The sequence below is a fragment of the Suncus etruscus genome, chromosome 17, assembly GCF_024139225.1.
Source record: "Suncus etruscus isolate mSunEtr1 chromosome 17, mSunEtr1.pri.cur, whole genome shotgun sequence".
In the NCBI taxonomy this organism is placed as follows: domain Eukaryota; kingdom Metazoa; phylum Chordata; class Mammalia; order Eulipotyphla; family Soricidae; genus Suncus; species Suncus etruscus.
The window spans coordinates 43,963,004-43,985,506 of NC_064864.1; the positions used below are offsets into that span (position 1 = coordinate 43,963,004).

The following is a 22,503-nucleotide window of genomic DNA, read 5'->3' on the forward strand; positions in this document are numbered from 1 at the left end:
AGCTCAGAAATCACCTTGGCAGGCCCAGGGGACCACATGGGATGCTGGGAATCGAGCCCAGGTCGACCGAATGCACTGTGCTGTCACTCAGGCCCCTCAGGAGTGGTTTCTGAGCACAGAGTTAAGAGTGACCCCTGAGTGCCACTGGATGTGGCCCCCAAACCCTCCAAAATTAATAAAATGAAAAATACTAAAACCTGTTCATTTCACAAGTGATTGATCAAATCAGGGCACATGATACTGTATACATCTATTTAGCAAAAGCATTTATAAGTAGGACTAACCAGCACCCATGGGGTGATGTTTGATGTGATCTCCTAGTACTAGGAGTTAGAACTTTTTTTTGCAAGCTCTCTTACAGAGGCAAAATAGCAAGGTACGCAAGTACTAATTCGTTTCTCTTGATGTACTTACTGATAATTCCAAGGTACTCTGTGACTTGCCAAAATCTGACCCATAGACTCTGCCCACTTGTCCTGAAGTAAGCCGCCAGCGTGTTAGAAGTCAGCTAGTTCCAGGCTGCAACAAACCCTTCTCTAGAATCCTGTCTGGTTACTCTCAGTAGCCTAGTTCTCATGATCCTGGTTGCTGATCCCAAGATCCAGGAATTGACAAAATGCTTCATAGAGGTCTGCCCAGTTGAGTACCAGGATGCTATACTGAAGTTGTATCCAGATACAACACACACACACACACACACGTGTGTGAGGCGCAGTGGAGACTGAGGTAGAACCCACTTGAAACTTTTTAACTACCGAAAATCTCCAACATCTATGGATCTTCAGTAAAGATCTTTTTTTTTTTTTTTTTTTTTTTTTTTGGTTTTTGGGCCACACCCGTTTGACGCTCAGGGGTTACTCCTGGCTATGTGCTCAGAAATCGCCCCTGGCTTGGGGGGACCATATGGGACGCCGGGGGATCGAACCGCGGTCCTTCCTTGGCTAGCGCTTGCAAGGCAGACACCTTACCTCCAGCGCCACCTACCCGGCCCCAGTAAAGATCTTTAAATCATTAAGGTAACTGAATAGATGCTTTAGTTGCCTTTGAGCTTGAGAATTGATGTTCCTAGCTTCAAGAACTTTCTAGTAAAATATAATTTTAAGATCTTTATATTCTTTTTTTGTTCGTTTTTTTTCTTTTTTAATTTTTATTTTGACCAAAGTGGATTACAAATCTTTCACAGTAATTTTTAGGTACCTAGTAAGACCTTTATATTTTAATGGTTATTTCAACATTAGTACCTTTGTGCTCCTAATAGTTTCCGAGCCTCCTCCTCTCCCAGCTGCCTCAGGCAACTCTGAATTTGGACTCTCTCCAGAGGTTTGCTGGTGCTCTCCAAGGTCCTGACCTCCCCTCCTTGGAAATAGTTCCTTTTAGCCTCTGTAAACTGGCTGTCTGCAACTAGACAGTTCATCCTAATAGGAATGATAAAGCTTCTGAGTGGTGGGTAGCAATTGTTTCTTTTTTTTTTTTTTTTTTTTTTTGGTTTTTTGGGCCACACCCGTTTAACGCTCAGGGGTTACTCCTGGCTATGTGCTCAGAAATTGCCCCTGGCTTGGGGGGACCATATGGGACGCCGGGGGATCGAACCGTGGTCCTTTCCTGGCTAGCGCTTGCAAGGCAGACACCTTACCTCCAGCGCCACCTACCCGGCCCCAGCAATTGTTTCTTAAAGGGAAAACACATTAATATTTCAGCAGTTTTGAAATTTCAATGGGTCAGACTGCAAGAATACAGAGTATCTATGTGATATTAAAACTTAGAAGATCGAGCCCGGAGAGATAGCACAGCGGCGTTTGCCTTGCAAGCAGCTGACCCAGGACCAAAGGTGGTTGGTTCGAATCCCGGTGTCTCATATGGTCCCCCGTGCCTGCCAGGAGCTATTTCTGAGCAGACAGCCAGGAGTAACCCCTGAGCAACGCTGGGTGTATCCCAAAAACCAAAAAAAAAAAAAAAACCAAAAAAAAAAAACAAAAAAAAAACTTAGAAGATCAAGGGGCTGGAGAGATATCATAGAGGTAAGGCATTTGCCTTGCATGCAGAAGGACAGTGGTTTGAATCCCAGCATCCCATAAGGTCCACCGAGCCTGTCAGGAAAGATTTCTGAGTGTAGAGCCAGGAGTAACCCCTGAGCGCTGCTGGGTGTGACCCAAAAACAAAACAACAACAACAAAAAAACTTAGAGGATGGGGGACCAGAGTGATAACACAGTGGTAGGGTGTTTGCCTTGCACGTGGCTGACCCAAGATGGACCTAGGTTCGATCCCCTGTGTCCCATATGGTCCCCTGAGCCGGGAGCAATTTGTGAGCACATAGTCAGGAGAAACCCCTGAGCATCACAGGGTGTGGCCCCAAGAAACAAACAAACAAATAAAACTTTAGAAAACCAGAGTAGGTAGGAGATTTGCTCTTTCATGCCACCAATCCAGGTTCAATCTCAGCATCCCCTCTAGTCCTCTGAGCTACACAGGAATAATTTCTGAGCACCACTGGGTGTGGCCCAAAACAAACAAATAAACAACAACTTTATTGAATGGTGGTAATTCAAAAACAAAGAATGATAAATACTGAATCAGACCCAAAGTACTGATGTTTACGTGACATAAACAACATGTATAAAGAATTAAGCACAATTAATGATACTAGTTATCTTTGTCTTAGCTAGTAGAATTTCAAAGTTCTCGCTGGCTCCTCTAGAATTTTGTAAAAGTAACTTTGAAGAAGGATGTTAATCTAGCAGAAGATGCACAATGAATAATTTGAATAGTAAGATATTCTAGTTTCGTTTCTTTGGATTATACCCAGCAGTGCTCAGCATTTACTCCTGACTCTGTGCTCAGGGATCACTCCTGATGGGGCTTGGTGGGCCATATAGATTGCTGGAGATCAAATCCAAGTGAAGTGTACTCAAGCACCTTACTTGCTGTACTATCTTTCTGCACCCCCAAATTCTTCTTCAAGAAATCCCTCTCCTTCCTTCATTGTTCTCACCATTGATCTGGTGATGATCAAGGTTGCATATGCCTGGTTGTGGTCCTGGCATGTTTTTGCTTTGGTGCTGGCTTGAGGTTGCATATCAGGTGTAGGTCACCCACTCAGCCATAGGGACCCAGGGTTTATGCTTCTCTGGTTACAGTGCTCACACAGGTAATTGCTTTTAGTTGATTACACTGTGGTGGCTATGATGTCCACTGGAAGACACTGCAATTTGCACCAGAGCCTCACCGGGTCACGTTTTTTGGCCCTAGCTCTTGCACATTGTTTAAGTTGCAGCCTGTGCTGGTGTCACACCCTTCCTGTGCTCACACACACACTCAGCTGTGAGTGTTAAGAAGTTGCCACAGTTGGGACCGGAGTGATAGCACAGCGGTAGGGCATTTGCCTTGCAATTGGCCGACCTAGGACCAAAGGTGATTCGCGGCCGACCTAAGACCAAAGGTGGTTCAAATCCCGGCATCCAATATGGTCCCCTGTGCCTACCAGGAGTGATTTCTGAGCAGATAGCCAGGAGTAACCTCTGAGTGTCAACGGGTGTGACCCAAAAACCAAAAAATAAAAAAGAAGTTGCCACTATTGACTGCAGCCTCTCTGCATGTATGTTATACATTAACCTAATACCCATCAGCATGCCAGGAAGGATACCTCCTGCTTATTGCCTAATGAAAGCTGGCTTGTAAAAGAATTCCATCTACTGATTACTTTTCTTTCATTGTATTGCTATATTTAAAATATTATATTAGATGCACACAATTCAACAGGGGCCAAAGAGATAAAACAGGGATTAAGGCATTTACTTTGCATGTGGCCAACCCAGTACCCCATATAGTTCCTTGACCACACTCAGAGTAACCTTGAGCACCATGAATAAGCCTGAGCACTGCTTGGTGTGTTCCCAAACAAAATAATTAAAAATTAAAGAATATGGGGCCGGAGAGATAGCATGGAGGTAAGGCGTTTGCCTCTCATGCAGGAGGTCATCGGTTCGAATCCCGGCGTCCCATATATGGTCCTCCCGTGCCTGCCAGGAGCAATTTCTGAGCCTGGAGCCAGGAATAACCCCTGAGCACTGCCGGGTGTGACCCAAAAACCACAAAAAAAAAAAAAAAAAAAAAAAAAAAAAAAAAATTAAAGAATATTTAAGGCTGGGGCTGGAGCGGTGGTGCAAGCTGTAAGGTGTCTGCCTTGCAAGTACTAGCCTAGAACAAAAAACAAAAACAAACAAACAAACAAGAATATTTAAGGCTAGAGCACTAGTACAGTGGGCTGGGCATTTGCCTTGCATGTGGATGACCCAGATTTATCCTAGGCATTCTGATCCACCAGGAGTGATTATTTGTTTGTTTGTTTGTTTTTGTTTTTTTGTGGGTGACCCAGATTTGATCCTAGGTATTCTAAATCCACCAGAAGTGATTCTTTTTCGTGTGTGTGGGGGCACTCCTGGTGACACTCAGGACTTATTCCTGGCTATGCTCTCAGAAATTGCTCCTGGCTTGGGGGACCATATGGGACATCGGGGATATTGAACCATGGTCCATCCTAGGTCAGTCATGTGCAAGGCAAATGCCCTACTGCTATATCACCGCTCCTGCCCCATGAGTGATTCTTAAGTGTAGAGCCAGGAGTAAACCTAAACACCACCGAGCACGGTTCAAAAAGCAAGCAAAACTGGACAAAGGAGACAGTTTACTATAACACTGAAGAGCTGGAAAACTTCCTCCCACATTCTCTAAAGACTGATAAAGAAATAGAGCCATTTGAGTAATCCAGAGACAGGCTTTGCCTCTGGGCTTCAGCTGCTGTCATGCAATTTGAGAAAGAAGGGCAGTCCTTCCTAGTAGATGGTGCAGACAAAAAAAATCAATACGTCAACAAATAAATTTTTGACAGTCATTTGCTGTAAGTAATCATAGGGAACCCACGAATTGTACACCAGCTAACCATCTGCTATTTGTTTTACATGCACTTTCTGCTGAACTTCAGGGAGAACCTCAGACAACACTCTGACCTGTGCAATGAGTTCCCATGGGCCTACCGCCAGGAGTCATGCACAGTGAGTTCAGTTCTCCCTGAGGCTGACTCAGAATATGATGACCATGATCAACTTGTATGCTACCTGACCTTCAGGTAGAGTCTACCTTCAGAGTAAGATTCAGAGGTTGGAGACATAGTACAGCAGGTAAAGCAAAGGCCTTGCACAAGACCAACCTAGGCTTAATCCCTGGCACTCCCATCAGGAGTGATTGATTCCTGAGTGCAAAGATAGGAGTAAGCCCTGAGCACTGCTGGCTGTGGCCAAACCAAAAACAACTACAAGACAAAAGAATCAGACATCCTCAAAAGAATAGAGCTTCTGGGGCCAGAGAGATAGCATGGAGGTAAAGCATTTGCCTTGAATGCAGAAGGATGGTGGTTTGAATCCCGGCATCCCATAGGTCATCTGCCTTTCAAGCAACCATCCAGTTTCAGTCCCTGAGCCAGCCAGGAGCGATTTCTGAGCATAGAGCCAGGAGTAACCCCTGAGTGCTGCCGGTGTGACCCAAAACCCAAAACCAAAAACCAAAAAGAATAGAGCTTCTGTGAGATGTAAGGCCAGCTAGACATAAAAGGTGTTTGGGGGGCCGGGAAGGTGGCGCTAGAGGTAAGGTGTCTGCCTTACAAGCGCTAGCCAAGGAACGGACCGCGGTTCGATCCCCCAGCGTCCCATATGGTCCCCCCAAGCCAGGGGCAATTTCTGAGCACATTGCCAGGAGTAACCCCTGAGCATCAAACGGGTGTGGCCCAAAAACCAAAAAAAAAAAAAAAAATAAAAAAAAAAAATAAAAGGTGTTTGGGGCTGATTAGACAACACACACACAACTCTATGGCATTAGATAAATTTCGTTTGTGTCGTTTTTTTATTATATTATTTAAATTTTTTGTTTAGTTGCTGTTGTTGTGGTTGTTGTTGCTTTGGTTTGGGGCAGCACCAGTACTGCTCAGTGGTTACTCCTGGCTTTGTTCTCAGGAATTACTCCTGGCGGTGCTCAGGGACTGAAACTGGATGGTTACATGAAAGGCAAATGACCTATCCACTGTACTATCATTCTGGTCCTTGTGAGAAATATTTTTATAAGTAACTAACTGAATACTATGTCCCCTTATCATAAGGTTTACAGCATTTGTTGCACTCAACTTAATTTGGGGGGAAGGGTTGGGCCACACCTAATAGTGCTCAGGAGTTTCTCCTGGCTCTGTGCTCAAAAACCACTACCTGGCAGGCTCTGGAGACCACATGGCATCAAACCCAGATCGGATCTGCATGCAAGAAAAATGCCCTATCTATTGGGCAATTGCTTTGGCTCCTCAACTTAATTTTTGTTGCTACTGTTGTCAAGGCCATACCTGAAGGTGCTAGTGACCTGGGGCCACTCAGAAACCACCAGGGCAACACCTAGTTATGCTTGGGAGATCATGGGATGGCAGGAATCGTGCTAGAGTCTTGTACCTGAAAAGAGTATGTACCTGCCATCCAAATACATGCAACTTTACTTTTATTTGTTTTTTGGGGGGAGCAACAAAGTGCTCAGGGGTTACTTTGTGCTCAAGAATCATTTCTGGTGGTTCTAGGGCTGACCATAAGAGATGCATGGGTGGGCTGCATGCAAGGCAAGTGCTTTACCTGCTATGATATCTTTCTGGTCCCTGCAATTTTATTAATATCTGCAGTTCTTTGATTCTCTCTTGCCACAGTTTTGTCTGTCAGACAGATATGTCTTCTCATTATAGAGACCAAGGCTTCCCTAGATTTGTGGGAGCTTCACATATGCTTTCTTCTACACTTGTGAGCTAGTATTTTCTTTCTTTTTTTTTAAACAACCCCCCCAAGTTAGTGTTTTCTCAGTGGAATGGATGATCTTATTTGCAGTGGCCTTTTTTCTAACTCTTGGCTTCTTTCTCCTCGCTCCTGGCAGGTTCAGGGGACCATATGGGATGCCGAGATTTGAACCACCATCCTTCTGCATGCAAGGCAAATGTCTAAATGTCTTACCTCCATGCTATCTCTCCAGCCCCCTCCTCATCTTTTTTTTTTTTTATTATTTTTGGGCCACACCCGGCTGTGCTCAGGGGTTACTCCTGGCTCTGAACTCAGAAATCACTCCTGGCAGGCTCCAGGAACCATATGGGATGCCGAGGATCGAATCCCTGTCTGTCCTGAATCTGCTGCATGCAGCACAAACTCCCTAACTGTTGTGCTATTGCTCCAGTCCATCTTTATCCCTTTTTATCAAATATCTAGCGCTAAGACTTGCTGAGTTGCTTTTTTTGTTTTTTGTTTTTGGGTCACACCCATCAGTGCTCAGAGTACATTCCTGGCTCTGCAATCAGAAATAGCTCCTGGCGGGGGAGGGGGGACCTATATGAAATGCTGGGATTCAAACCACCATCCTTCTGCATGGAAGGCAAATGCCTTACCTCCATGCTATCTCTTCGGCCCTGAATAAAAGCTCTGTGAACCCCATCAAATTACTCTATTTTTCCCCAAACTTAGAAAGGAGGATCTCCTACTCTTTCCTGAAGGGTGAAAATTTCCACCCGCTGCTAGATCTCAGTGGTAAGGCTGTGCAGGAGTCAGGAAATGAATATAAAAACAGGACTTCTGGGGCTGAAGAGGTAGAGTGTTCACCTTGCATGTGGCCATGTGGATTAATTGGCGAAAACCCTATAGGATTCTTTGAGCCCTGTCAGAAGTGATACCTGAGTACAGAGCTAGGGGCAAGTACTGAGTACCATCAGGTGTGGCCCCAAAATAGCAAATGATTGTTTGAATAAAAACAAAATGGGGGTGTAGAGTATTAGTACAATGTACACTTTTCTTAAATGTGGCTGAACCAGGTTTTATCTCTGATACTCCATAAGAACCCTTGAGCTTGGCAGGAGTGAATTCTGAGCAGTAAGGCTGAGTGACCCAAAAAATCCAAAAAATAAAATAAAATAGGGCCGGAGAGATAGCATGGAGGTAAGGCGTTTGCCGTTCATGCAGAAGGATGATGATTCGAATCCCAGCATCCCATATGGTCCTTTGTGCCTGCCAGGGGCAATTTCTGAGAGTAGAGCCAGGAGTAATCCCTGAGCACTGCCGGGTGGGACCCAAAAAGCAAAAAATAAATAAATAAAATAAAATGGAGTTCTTGGGGCCAGAGAGATAGCACAGTGGTAGGGCGTTTGCCTTGCATGCAGAGGGACAGTGGTTCGAGTCCCAGCATCCCATATAGACCCCCGAGTCTGCCGGGGGTGATTCCTGAGCATGGAGCCAGGAGTGGCACTTGAGCACTGTCGGGTGTGATCCCAAAACAAAACAAAACAAAAATGAAATTCTGGATTAAAAGACAGTTCAGAGAACGGGAGGGTGGCTTTGCACAAGTTTGATTCCCAGAACTCTGTGGCTCTCTGATCAATGCTGGAAGCATCCCTAATACATCAAGCTGGAGTAGTTCCTGAGCACTGTTTAGGGTGATCCCCAAAGAGCTGGGTTTTGGACCAGAGTGATAGTACAGCAGGTAGGGTGTTTGTCTTAAATGTGGCCAATTAGGGTTCAATCCCCAGCATCCCATATGGTCCCGGAGCCTGCCAGGAGAGATTTCTGAGTGCCGAGCCAGAAGTAACTCCTGAATGCTGCCTGGTGTGAAAGAAAACCAAAGATCTGGGTTCTGAGAGCCAGAAGATGGTCCCATGACTTGAAACACTTGCCTGGTAAGGGCAAAGTTGCAGGTTCAAGCCCTGTTATTGCCGTGTGATTGAGGCAGTCTTGAGCACTGCAGTCTGAGGAAAAGTAGATTCTTCCCATAGCCCTTGACAAAGCCCCTAAGCAATGTCCCTTCCTTAACTCAGCTGCTGCTATTTCATTTGTATGAAGTGGGGAGCGGGGGAGAGCTACACTTGGCTCGGGGGATAAGACCCAGGAGGGGGATAAGACCCAGGATCCACACATCAAGGCCTTGCTCCGCCCTTTGAGACACTCCATCACCTGGCAAGATTGTGTCTATCTTTTTTTCTTTTTTCTTTTGGTTTTTGGGCCACACCCGGCGGTGCTCAGGGATTACTCCTGGCTGTCTGCTCAGAAATAGCTCCTGGCAGGCACGGGGACCATAAGGGACACCGGGATTCCAACCAACCACCTTAGGTCCTGGATCGGCTGCTTGCAAGGCAAACGCCGCTGTGCTATCTCTCCGGGCCCTAACCCTGTATCTTGCACTAGGTAGACAATGATTGGGCTTTCATGGCAGCTCTGAAGGTCCCGTACCCCAGGGGTACTCACGGAGACAAATGTCCGACAGGAAAACTGCATACACCAGTAGCTCCCGCAGCCGGCTCCTGACATAGAGCGCCCGGTTCTCAGCTGTGTTCTCAGGAAGGGAGGTCCCCCACAATCCTGGGGGCACAGTGGAAGTGCCAGCTTCCTCTTGATCCCCTCACTTAGCAGTCCCTACATTGCGACCCTTAGCCCCAGACCCTCCTCTCACCCACCGCCTCTCCCCGGGCAGCCCCAACTTCTCCAGCTCCCCAAAAAAGGTGTGCCAAGGCAGGGAAGGTTCTAGCTGGGGGGGGGGCAGTTGGAAGTCTCACCGCATCGAGGTCCCCCCATAAATGAGCACTAACCTACCCTTCAGAGTCTCTAAGAGGTGACAAGTCATCAAATGGACAGTGTCTCCAGGCACCAGGCTCTTGGGCCCTGCACACACACTGGAGCCGACTTTGCCCACTGGACCAGCTAAGAAGCTGAAAATCTCCAGGTGCCCTCCTCCACAAACCTCGGATGCTGCGGCCGATCTGGAGGCAGCAGCTGGACACAGGGGCCTGGTGGACCTTCTCAGGCTGGGCTGGGGCAGCACTGGAGACTGTGCAGACCTTCAGGGTCCCAGAGGGCGACGAGGGACCACTGTAGGCTGGGTTGTCCCAGGCTCCACTCTGCATCCCCTCGTGCCCCTCGGAGCTTCCTGCCACACTCATGGGGAACAAGCTGGGGGCTCTGACTCCGTAGGTCCCCACGCTCACTGGAGAAAGGGACTAGTCTCAGCCCCAAAAAGCCGAAGAGAGTTGGGGAGCAGCTGGTCTCAGTAGCCTTTTGTAGGGAGAATCTGTATGTGCGTGTGCGTATGTTTGTGTGTGTGCGTATGTTTGTGTGTGTGTGTGTGTGTGTGTGTGTGTGTAAGAGAGAGAGAGAGAGAGAGAGAGAGAGAGAGAGAGAGAGAGAGAGAGAGAGAGAGAGAGAGAGAGAGAGAGAGAGAGAGAGAGAGAGAGAGAGAGAGAGAGAGAGAGGTGTCAGGGAGTGGGGAGGATCACCAGTCTCCTCGCCCTCTCCTGCCAGCTCTGCTGGAAAGAAAAAAGAGAGGAAAGGAAAGGATAAGAGTGCAAGGGACAGGGGCTGGAGTGATGGCACAGCGGTAGGGTGTTTGCCTTGCATGCAGCTGACCCAGGACGGACCTCAGTTTGAACCCCAGCGTCTCATATGGTTCCCCAAGCCAGGAGTAACCTCTGAGTGTCACCAGGCGTGGGCCCAAAACCAAAAAAAAAAAAAAAAACAGTGCAGGGGACAAGGTCAGTGCTGGCGTTAGCAGCAGGGGGAGAGGGTGGAAGGAGGGCCCAAGCCCCCAGGCCAGGATGAGAGGAGTCACTGGGACTGGCTGGAGGCTGGGCTGAGATCTTTGCTGAAAAGGCCCCAGGTGCTGCCTCCAGACAGAGCTCAGCTGGGATGTGGAGGTACCCTAAATGTCTCACCTTTGTCTTCCTGGGGTGGAGCAAGGGGAGCCCTCTCAGGTGGCTGAGGAGAAGGAGCCCAAGCTCCCAGTGAGATGCACTTAGATATGTAAGGGAGGAGGAGGAAGAATCACCCGAGTCCAGACTGCTCCTCTTTTTCCTGAGACCTCCAGATGACCAAGTGACAAGGAAGGTGCTTCTCACTTCTGTGGTTTGGGGCTCCTTTTGGGATAAAGGTGCCCTGGAGGCAGGATCAGAGAGCAAAGGACAAGACAAAGAGCCATGAGATGAGCCAGTGTGGTGGTGCTGAGTGCAGGTGCAGTGGGGCAAGGAGAAGATGGGAGTAGTCTTTGCTGTGCTCCCCCAGCCTCAGATCCCTCCAGGTTCACCTGCAGGAGGGTGGCCTAGCCCAGGAGTGTGGCTGGTCATCTCTCTCTCTCTCTCTTTTTAAATTAATATCTTTATTTAAACACCTTGATTACAAACATGATTGTGGTTGGGTTTAAGTCATGTAAAGAACACCCTCCCTCACCAGTGCAACATTCCCACCATCAATGTCCCAAATCTCCCTCCTCCCCACCCCTCCCTGTACTCTAGACAGGCTTTCCACATCCCTCATTCATTCACATTGTTATAGTAGTTCGCAATATAGTTACTTCTATATACTGCACTCATCACTCTTTATGGTCAGCTTCATGTACTGAGCTGGAACTTTCAGCCCTACTCTCTTTTGTTTCTGAAAATTATTTCAAGAATGTCTTTTATTTTTCTTAAAATCCATAGATGAGGGGCCGGAGAGATAGCATGGAGGTAAGGCGTTTGCCTTTCGTGCAGGAGGTCATCAGTTCAAATCCAGGCGCCCCATATGGTCCTCTGTGCCTGCCAGGAGCAATTTCTGAGCGTGGAGCCAGAAATAACCCCTGAGCACTGCCGGGTGTGACCCAAAAACCACACAAAAAAAAAAAAAAAATCCATAGATGAGGGCCCAGAGAGATAGCACAGCGGCGTTTGCCTTGCAAGCAGCCGATCCAGGACCAAAGGTGGTTGGTTCGAATTCCGGTGTCCCATATGGTCCCCCGTGCCTGCCAGGAGCTATTTCTGAGCAGACAGCCAGGAGTAACCCCTGAGCATCGCCGGGTGTAGCCCAAAAACCAAAAAAAAAAAAAAAAATCCATAGATGAGGGCCCAGAGAGATAGCACAGCGGCGTTTGCCTTGCAAGCAGCCGATCCAGGACCAAAGGTGGTTGGTTCGAATTCCGGTGTCCCATATGGTCCCCCGTGCCTGCCAGGAGCTATTTCTGAGCAGACAGCCAGGAGTAACCCCTGAGCATCGCCGGGTGTAGCCCAAAAACCAAAAAAAAAAAAAAAAAAAACCATAGATGAGTGAAACTATTCTGCATCTATCTCTCTCCCTCTGATTGATTTCACTCAGCATAATAGATTCCACGTACATCCATGTATAGGAAAATTTCATGACTTCATCTCTCCTGATGGCTGTGTAATATTCCATTGTGTAGATGTACCACAGTTTCTTTAGCCACTCATCTGTTGAAGGGCATCTTGGTTGTTTCAGAGTCTGGCTATTGTAAATAGTGCTGCAATGAATATAGGTGTGAGGAAGGCATTTTTGTATTGTATTTTTGTGTTCCTAGGGTATATCCCTACGAGTGGTATAGCTGGATCATATGGAAGCTCAATGATCAGCTCTCTTGGCTTATCAGCTGCCCTCTCTGTTGCTGTGTGTGATTGGTGACTGGGAGCAAATCAGACTGCAGCCTTGTGCACACCCTGGACCCCACAAAAAAAGCAAACAGAAGGGCCTGTACACGTCAACCAGTGTTCGCAAACTAATGTTCTGAGTGGGGCCAGGGAGACAGCTCAACGGCACAGAGTGCATGTGGGCTTGACCCCTGGCACCACATAGCCCCACCCCCAAGTATTTGCTGGGAGTGACTCCCAACCTATCAAGCCCCAGATCCAAAACAAGAAATTATGATGCTATGACCCCCAGGCAGCTCTCAGCCCCTGAGTAAGTCCAGCCACTCTATCCCAGCCTGATGCATGGTTCTGCCATCCCAGGGCCCAGAGACTAGTAAAAGAAGCTGATCAGGGGCAAGAGCAATAGAACAGCAGGTAGGGCATTTTCCTTGCATATGGTTGACCTGGGTTCAATTCCTGGCACCCCATATGGTTTCCCAAACACTGTCAGGATGATTCCTGAGCACTGCCAGGGCTGGCCCCACCCACATGAAGAATCTGGCCAAGGGTTAGGCACATGATTCAAAGGGCTGGAACACAGACGGAAGGCTGGAGAACAGTCCCCAGCACTACATGGTTATTTGAGCATCACTGGGCATGGGTCAAAAATGAGAGAGAGGAAGAAAATGCGGGGGGAGAAGAAGGGAGGGAGAAAAAGATATATATATAATATATATATATATTATATATATATATATATATATTTAAAGAAGTGACCAGGATGTAGCTGAGTGATAAAACAAGTGTTTTCCATGTATATGGCCCTTGGATCAATTTCGCACTTTCTTCTCTTCTTGTTCTCTCTCTCTCTCTCTCTCTCTCTCTCTCTCTCTCTCTCTCTCTCTCTCTCTCTCCCCCCCTCCTTTCTCATATACATTTTTGTTTTCTTTACTTTGCTTTGTTTTTGTTTTGTTTTGTTTTGTTTTGGGGTCACACCCAGTAGCACTGAGGGGTTACTCCTGGCTTTACACTCAGAAATCACTCCTGGCAGGCTTAGGGGACCATATGGGATGCCGGGATTTGAACCACCATCCTTCAGCGTCTAAGGCAAACGCCCTACTGCCAAGCTGTCTCTCTGGCCCCTTTACTTTGCTTTGGGATCATACTCAATGGTGCTTAGAATTTTGCTCTGACTCAGAGGTCACTCCTTTTTTTTTTTTTTTTTTTTTTTTTTTTTTTTTTTTTTTTTTTGGTTTTGGGGTCACACCCTGTGACGCTCAGGGGTTACTCCTGGCTATGTGCTCAGAAGTTGCTCCTGGCTTCTTGGGGGACCATATGGGATGCCGGGGGATCGAACCACGGTCCATCCTAGGCTAGCGCAGGCAAGGCAGGCACCTTACCTCCAGCGCCACCGCCCGGCCCCAGAGGTCACTCCTGTAGGGACTCAGGGACCATATGGGGTGTCAGGAATCAAACCCAGTTCAACCGTGTGCAAGGCAAGTGCCCTACCCTGCCTGCTGTACTATCGCTCTGGGCCTGTTTTGTACAAAATTGCTGATGGCACAGGAAGAGAGTCTGCCACCTCTTACCCAAAAGCTTTTCAATCATTGCAGAAGGACCCTCTGGCTTTGAGGAGAATTCAGAATGCAGGACACAGCAGTGGCAGGGTGGGAGGAGGTTAAGACTCTCTTTGCTTCCCTGGGGAGAATTCTATGCTCAGAGAGGCCTGTGATCAGCCAGGGTTTGGGGAGGGGGACTCATGTGTGACACCTCTTATGGCCTACACTCCTGGGAGCTTGAGCTAGACTCTCTTTAAGGTCATCTACCCAGGCAACCATTTTCCTTCCCCAGAACTGAGCACTCACCACAAGTGTGGCTCAAGCGCTGAAGTCCACAGGGGACACATTACACAACACGAGCACCACTTGAGAAATGTCATCTGAGGGTGCTCTGCATTCCCGGTTGTTGATTTATACTTCAGAAATTGCGAATTTGATCAGGTGGCATTTCTAAAAATGGGCTCTGCAGTTTACCTGCCCTCAAACTTCTATGGACACTTGACTTTATGGGAATCAATATACCCTGTAATCCAGGGCTCCAGCTGTGCCTCACCAGTTCCACAGAATCCTTTATGCTTGAACTTAAAGCCCAAATCCTTGGGTTTACTCTTAACTTAGCCAGTCACTAGCTTCTGGCTTTGGTCAGTCCCTTTAAGACTCCTGCAAAGCGTTGATGATGTGACTTACTCTGCTGACCGTATGGAGTCTTTTTTTTTTGTTTTTGTTTTTTTGGTTTTTGGGCCACACCCGTTTGACGCTCAGGGGCTACTCCTGGTTTTGTGCTCAGAAATCACCCCTGGCTTGGGGGGACCATATGGGACACGGGGGGATCGAACCGCGGTCCATCCACTTGTGAGGCGGACACCTAACCTGTAGTGCCACCTTCCCGGCCCCAACCGTATGGAGTCTTTTAAGATGAAAAAGAAGAATATATGTCCAGAGAACAGGACCTGCTTGGTATGCTGGAGGCCCTTGGTTCAATCCCCCACCTTGCATGGTCTCCTGTGCACCAAAACTGGGAATGAAACCTGAGCACAGAGCTGGGAGTAGCTCCTGTGCACAACCAAAGACCAAAAAAAGGGGTGGGGAGGGGGCAAGTGAGTACTGAAGTCTTTGTAAGCCATGTACTAGAAATAACAAGCAAAGGTGCTTATTTTCTGTGGCCTGCATCCTGTGTGCCTCCTGCAAAGCACAGGTAGATAACATCGGCCAAGACTTGTCATGATCTCGGAGGGACAGAAGCCCCAGGTCTCCCTCCCTGAGCCCAGACCCATTCCAGACCTGCTGACATCAACAAAATGGAATGAAGACATTTCAGATAGAGAACATTGCAAAAGTTGCCTTTGGATAAAAAACAACTCTTTCAAGAGTTTCATAGCCTCTGTGGCAAGCCAGGTGGCACATAAAGACCAAAAGCATGTCTCCATCGTGATTCCTCTTAGCACAATATTCATTGGTCTCCTGGGGATCACACTGGCCATGAGCCTTGCTGGTGCAAATGCCATAGAGAAATGAGCTCATTTCTTTCTTTTTATTTTATTTTATTTTTTGGGTTTTTGGGCCATACCCGGTGGTGCTCAGGGGTTACTCCTGGCTCTGCTCTCAGAAATCACTCCTGGCAGGCTGGTTCTGGGGAACAGATGGGACACCGAGGAACAAACCTGGATTGGCAATGTGTAAGGCAAATGCCCTACCCACTGTACTATTGCACGATGAGCTCATTTCTGCCATTCCTTTTTTCTCACAATGCCCTCCTGGTCAGGTTCTTCAGGGCCACCCTGATAGCTCCAAGCCACTACCTGTGGAGATATCAATATCTATAGCAGTGGTTCAAAATAGTGGGGTGGGCCCGGAGAGATAGCATAGCGGCGTTTGCCTTGCAAGCAGCCGATCCAGGACCAAAGGTGGTTGGTTCGAATCCCGGTGTCCCATATGGTCCCCTGTGCCTGCCAGGAACTATTTCTGAGCAGACAGCCAGGAGTAACCCCTGAGCACCGCCGGGTGTGACCCCAAAACCAAAAAAAAAACCCAAAAAAACCAAAATAGTGGGGCACAGACCCTGGGAGGGCATGAGGCTCTGTAAAGGGGGGCACATTTGACCTCAGCAAACACTGTCTTAACAAGCTAAGCCCAGTGTTTTTTTTTGTTTTGTGTTTTTGTTTTTTTTTTTTTGGTTTTTGGTTTTTGGGCCACACCCAGCGATGCTCAGGGGTTACTCCTGGCTGTCTGCTCAGAAATAGCTCCTGGCAGGCACGGGGGACCATATGGGACACTAGGATTCAAACCAACCACCTTTGGTCCTGGATCGGCTGCTTGCAAGGCAAACACCGCTGTGCTATCTCTCCGGGCCCTAAGCCCAGTGTTTATGTCTCTGTCTGTCTCTGGAGCTGAGAGTCACTGTGTCCTGCTTCAAACCCCACTTCCAAAAGCCATGCATTGCAAAACATGCTCATTGTAGCCATTAATCCAGACATTACCTCTGATTAAAAAAATCAACTCTAATTATTTTATATATTTTTATTTTTCAGGTTAAAGTGACTATTTACAATCACATGGGGGTGTGAAAAATGTTTTCTTCTTCCTAGGGGGGCATGACAGAAAATAATTGAGAAGCACTGGTCTAATAGGAAGGAAATCCAGGGCCTTCTCTGAAGTTTCCATCTCAGTCTCCTGAGGATAAATAAGTTCATTATTGAGTCTCAGGGAAAGCTGCTCTGGAGTGATTATTTTCATTAGCTTCTACAGGGAGATGCAAACTCCAAAGATTCTCCTGTCATTGGCAACGTGAGTCTCACCCCAACACACACGAACAGTATGTTCCTCATTAACCAGAATGGTTGATAATGCAGTTACAAGCATCACCGGGTATGGCCCCAAAACAAGAAAATTTATAAACATATATATATGTATGTATGTATATATATATGTATGTATATATATATATATATATATATATATATATATATATTTGGTTTTTGGGTCACACCTGACAGTGCTCAGGTGTTCCTCCTGGCTCTATGCTCAGAAATCTCTCCTGGCAGGCTCGGGGGACCATATGGGATGCTGGGATTCAAACCACCATCCTTCTGCATGCAAGGCAAATGCCTTACCTCCATGCTATCTCTCTGGCCCAAGAAAATTTATATTTTTGAATGATATTCAATCATGAGAAAATACTGACCAATAAAAAAAAAAATTATGCGAGCCCCTTTGCGCGGCTTGGGTCGGCACCTCCCCCCAGGGGCTCCGGCGTGCAGGCGGGAGGCGTGAGTGAGGAGAAGCTCCTTATTCTATTAGGCATCAAGATCGACCTCCTACCCAACGAACCAGTACCCAGCACCCAGGCGAGAGGACACCCAGATAAACCCACACCTCGTCTCCTGAAAGAAAAGACAGCCAACTCCCCTTTGGACTCATGCTGCGAGGCCCTCCCGACCAACTCCCCCTAACGCGAACTGCTCCTTGAAACCGGGCCTAGATCCAAAAGTATCCCCAATGCAAGAACTCTTCCAAGACCTCCCTGCCGCAAATATTTACCAATCTGAAGAAGGTCAGGGGGTGGGTTAGGAAGATGCCTGGGAACCCACACACCACAAGAAAAACCCAAAAGACAATGGGAAAAACTGTACTTCCAACATAGGCATAAGACCTGTAATACACCACCTCATTACCTGCCCTCCCCCAAATGTAAGGTAGTCTTTTGCACCACTTTGGTCCCATAAAAATTTCGCTAACTCATTTTATTTCTTTTTTTTTTTTAAATTTATTTATTTATCTTTTTTAAAATGTTTGTCCTTCATATATATTTGTGAGCACATACAGTTTCAATCCCCTCCTTTTTTTTTTTTCTTCGTTTTTTGGTATGTGACCTGTGACTGTTATCCCATCAGTCCACCCACGAATACACAGACATTATAATGTAGCACCACTTCCCCCTACAAAGGCACACTAAGTAAAGGGGAAATTTTACATTTAAAAAAAATAAAAGAGAGCTCTTATCTACTAGAGATAGGAACTCATAGTTATTTAAAATATAGGGATATCTCCTGCCTTGAAAATATGTCATGTGGAATCAAATTAGACCTCAGGTGATTAGATACCATTCATCCAGCCTTGAACCCTGGATCCCCGACATAGAAACGGCACAGCTCTTCACAACAGCTGCAGGAAAAAACTCCATCCAGGACGGCCTTAATACGACGAGACCAACAACAAGGCCCAGCTCTAACATGATATCCTGACAACGGGGAAAATGCGATCATCTTGACCTTAGAGCAGATTAGCCTACCTTACCAACTAACGACAAGACAAAACCAGAAGTCTTGGCTCCCTTTGGTAGGACAAAAACCCAAGATCGGGATTTACAGATGACTGGCTGCTTGATCCACGACCAGACTGTATACATCTTGGGACCAATAAATAAGCCCTAGTTTAGGGTTTGAACTATGACCTGCACAAGAATCATGATCCCCAGCCCCAAAGATCCGGCAGAGACAATTGTAACGGAATGGGGCTTTTGGGAGCACAAAGAAAGACGCTATCCTAGGTGCCACCCTAGGCTCAGTGCAAAGATCAAGATCATCAACCACAGAAGATGGATTAAAATGACACTGAGGTAACAGAACCTCTAGAACCACAAAGACTGACTTCATCATAAGTCCCACCTCAGGATCTGTACAGATACTGAGACCTCTAAACACAGAGCAGAAGTCTTCCACATACCAAAGGAAAAAAAAAAAGAAAGAAGAAAAAAAAAAAAAAAACACCACCGGGAAAGTAAAGGATCCTGAGCAATGTCTAGAGTTGATCCCATGACAGTATGCTCCAAGGACGGAGAAATCCCATATCTCTTAGGCCAAGTGAATTCTTTTTCGAATGACCCCAATATTTACTGTGCCAGTGCAGGAGGGAAAAAACAAAAATACAAAAAGCACAAAACCTTGGTTATTTTTTTGATATAAATATATATATTACCTTTATTTATTATTGTTTTTATTATTTTTGATTTACCAATCTATTTTGGTCGATTTCTCTGTTTGGGTGTGATTATTGAAAGTGTAGTCCCCAATTATACTTATTTTTTTTCTCTTCCTTTCTTCTCTTTCGTTATGTGCTATGCCATGTTTCTTAATTCAAGACCATGGCGTGATTTTTGTTTGTCTGTTTTTGTTTTGTTTTTTTTCTACTTGTTTGTTTGTTTGTTTTGTCTGCTCTGTGTGGTGCTTATCGATATAGCTGGAGCCCTCACTGGATATTTGACACTTCTTTTGGTACTAGTGGAGTGTTTCACCTACTTTTTCTCCATCTCCCAGATTGATGATGAGAGCCTTTAGAAGGACTCCGCCCATTTTCGGGGTATTAGACTCTTACCCCAGTTTATTACTTTTTTCTCCTTCAAACAAAACCACGCAACTTGAACTAGCTAGTCCTGACTCCAGGTAGAGGGGGAAATAAGGGAGGCATCAAGACCAAACAGGTGCAAGACTACTAAGTAGTGGGTTAGATACAGAGGGGACCACATATTCTAGCCGCCCTGGGGTGAGGGAAAAGGAAAAGGGAGGTAGGATAGAAACGGAGGCGTAGGGATGACAATTTGGCGATGGGAATCCCCCCTGATTTTATGTAAATATGTACCTAAAATATTATTGTCAACAATATGTAAGCCACTATGATCAAAATAAAAATTTATATTAAAAAATTATGCTCTATACTGTAAGATCACAGCAAATCTATTGGGAAAGATGCAGAGAAGAACACCAAGCTCAATAAGTTTAAACAGCAACACTGAAGGCTCAGCTAGCACTTAGCAGACCAGGATAGCCTCAGACAGTGGTTTTAATAACACCATGGAGAGATATGACAATTATCACAAATTAACCCTTATTGATCTAAGTCTTGATCATTCCATTTGCCTTTGTGTTGTAACAAACAATATGAAGTAAGTTTGTGTATAGAAGGGAGGAAGCTAGGCTGGTAGTTGTGGTGGGGAAACAGGGTTCATTGATGGATGGAAGATCATGCTAGTGGTGGAGTTGGTGTTGGAACATTTTGTTTCATGTAATTCATGATATTATAATAAAAATAAGATTAAAAACTCTGGCATTTACATCAACAGGACTCACATTTTATGTGCCGGTTGCATAAAAATAAAAGGAGTAATATTAACTAATATTAAGTTCTGTTATAATCTTGTTCAGAGAGAAGATGCTCCCTCCAACAATGTTCAAAGGCCCAAGAACTTACATTAAAGAATAAAAAGTTAGGAATGGTGTCTCTGGATTACAGAATTTTTGTTTTTGGTTTTAACTTTCGGGCCATACTCAGCAATGCTCAGAGCTTACTCCTAGCTCTGTTTTCAGGGTTCACTCCTGGGGGTACCCCATGTGGGGTTCCAGGGATCTAACCCAGGATGGTTATGTAGAAGACAAGTGCCCTGCCTATTGTACTATCTTTCAAGCTCCTACAGTAGCTATTTATTTTGTCAATGTTTCCTACAATTTCAGTTTTGGGGCCATACCTCGTAGTGCTCTGGGATTATTCCCAGCTCTACTAGGGTTGGGGGACACTATTGGAGGGGTTCAAAATACCATGTGAAGTGCCAGGGATTAAACCTGCGTTGATCACATGCAAGGCAAGTGCCTGACCGACTGTACTATTTCTCCAACCAGAGCAGCAGCACTCAGGGGTTACTCCTGGCTCTTTGTTCAGAAATTGCCCCTGGCAGGCTCGGGGAACCATATGGGATGCCAGTAATTGAATCACTATCTCCTGGGTTGGCCAAGTGCAAGACAAAAGGCCTACTGCTGTGCTATCTCTCCGGTCCCACTTTTTTTTTTAAGCTTTATTTAAACTGGGAGAACACATAGTACTAGGGATTAAACCTGGGCTGTGGCTGGTGCAAGTTATGTTTTGTTTTGTTTTGTAATTTTGTTTGGGTACTACATCAGCAATGCTCAGGGGATTACTCCTGGATGTCAGAAATTATTCCTGGCAGGTTCAGGGGACCATATGGGATGCAGGGGGATAGAACCCAAGTTGGCCATGTTCAAGGCAAATCCATTATCCGCTGTACTATCACTCCAACCCCTACTGTGTAAGTTTCCCATTTTGCTATGATTCTTCTAGACTGACACTGGTATGAAATTTTGAGATGTTGGGAGGCTGAGCAGCACCAGCTCTATAGATCTGGAACAAATGTGGTGGCTTGAAAGTTTGAAAAGGTTAAATTGCAGACCTTTTCTGCAAGAGCATACTGTTCCTTCAGACAGAAAGGGAAACCTTCCCGCCCCAGAGTTTTCCGCCTGAATCAAACACCTGGGGAGTGTTGGTGGCTTCCCAGCACTAACTGCAGAGTGTGCCACCCCATCCCACCCCACCCCACTCCATGCCACTAAAAACGCAATACAGCCCTAATCCAAGGGAAGGCTGCAAAAGTGTCTTTCCTCAAATGGTCGCCAGGTGGCAGTAGGCTCTTTGCCCTACCTCTGTAAATGAACACGGTTTGAAGTTCTGCGCGCCTCCCTCCAGCTCCTTTGGCCGCTAAGTGGTTTTTTTTATAGGTCGTGTCTGTCTCTGCGATTTCAGGATTTATCATTCCCGAACCCGAGGTATTTTCGTGCCAACCAGGTCCTCTGAGATGCAGGCGCTGAGACTGGAGACACGCATTGTGGGGTGGGATTAGGGGGCCTGTGAGAGCAAACCCAGGTGATGGTGGTGGTAGTGGGGAACCAGGGTCGTGAGAGCTGTGGAGCCACGAGGCTGCTGACCCTGAGTGCAGGACAGAGTCCAGGATGGCTCAGGTGCTTTTCAGCTCTGGGTCTAAGATGTTTGGCAGAACCTTCTGGAAATCTTCACTTCCAGAGCCTGCCCTGCTGCCTTTGGGAAGAGGCCAGCTCCAGATATTCCTTTTGTTTGTTTGTTTGTTTGTTTGTTTTGTTTTGGGGCCATACCCCCACGGCACTCAGGGTTACTCCTGGCTCAGTGCTGAGAAATCGCTCCTGACTTGGGGGGAGCATATGGGTTGCCAGGGATCAAACCTTGCAAAGCAAGCGCCTACTGCTGTGCTTCCACTTTGGCCCCAGCCCAGATATTCCTGCTGTGGAAGAACAAAGGCTGTTGCTGGATCTGATCTGGAAGTGGGGCCTGGGAGAATCCTTGGGGTCAGCGACCCCACCAGTGGCTGGAAGAGGCCCATCCTCAAGGCCCCTGTCCTGCCTTCAGAGAAGAGACAATCTCAGAGTTCAAGAGGCTTTACTTGGTAGCAGAGCACCTGATCTGTCATACTCTCTCCTCAAGTAGTCACTTGACCATGTTCACGCCCATAGAAAGCACCTTCTCCCTTCCCCTCTCACTTGTCTGTACCGTTTGTTCCTGCTCTCCTGAGGGAAGATGGTGAAATCCATCCTCCTTTTCCGTGTCTTTCAGCCTGTGAATAAAGCCAAGGCAATAGAGTCAAGCCAGGTGTTGGCTTCAGCCTTGACCCACAGGCACTGACATGCCTGGCAGGAAGCTG

At 46.6% G+C, this 22,503-nt stretch overlaps 1 protein-coding gene across 1 annotated transcript in view; it reads right to left on the bottom strand.

The window, feature by feature from the left end:
* Positions 1-9,987, bottom strand: part of PKD2L1 (polycystin 2 like 1, transient receptor potential cation channel) — a 52,068-nt gene extending 42,081 nt beyond the window's left edge. The window contains 2 exon segments of the mRNA XM_049790411.1: positions 9,296-9,409; positions 9,789-9,987. Coding sequence (XP_049646368.1) covers positions 9,296-9,409; positions 9,789-9,987 — 313 coding nt within the window.
* Positions 9,988-22,503: the final 12,516 nt, after the last annotated feature.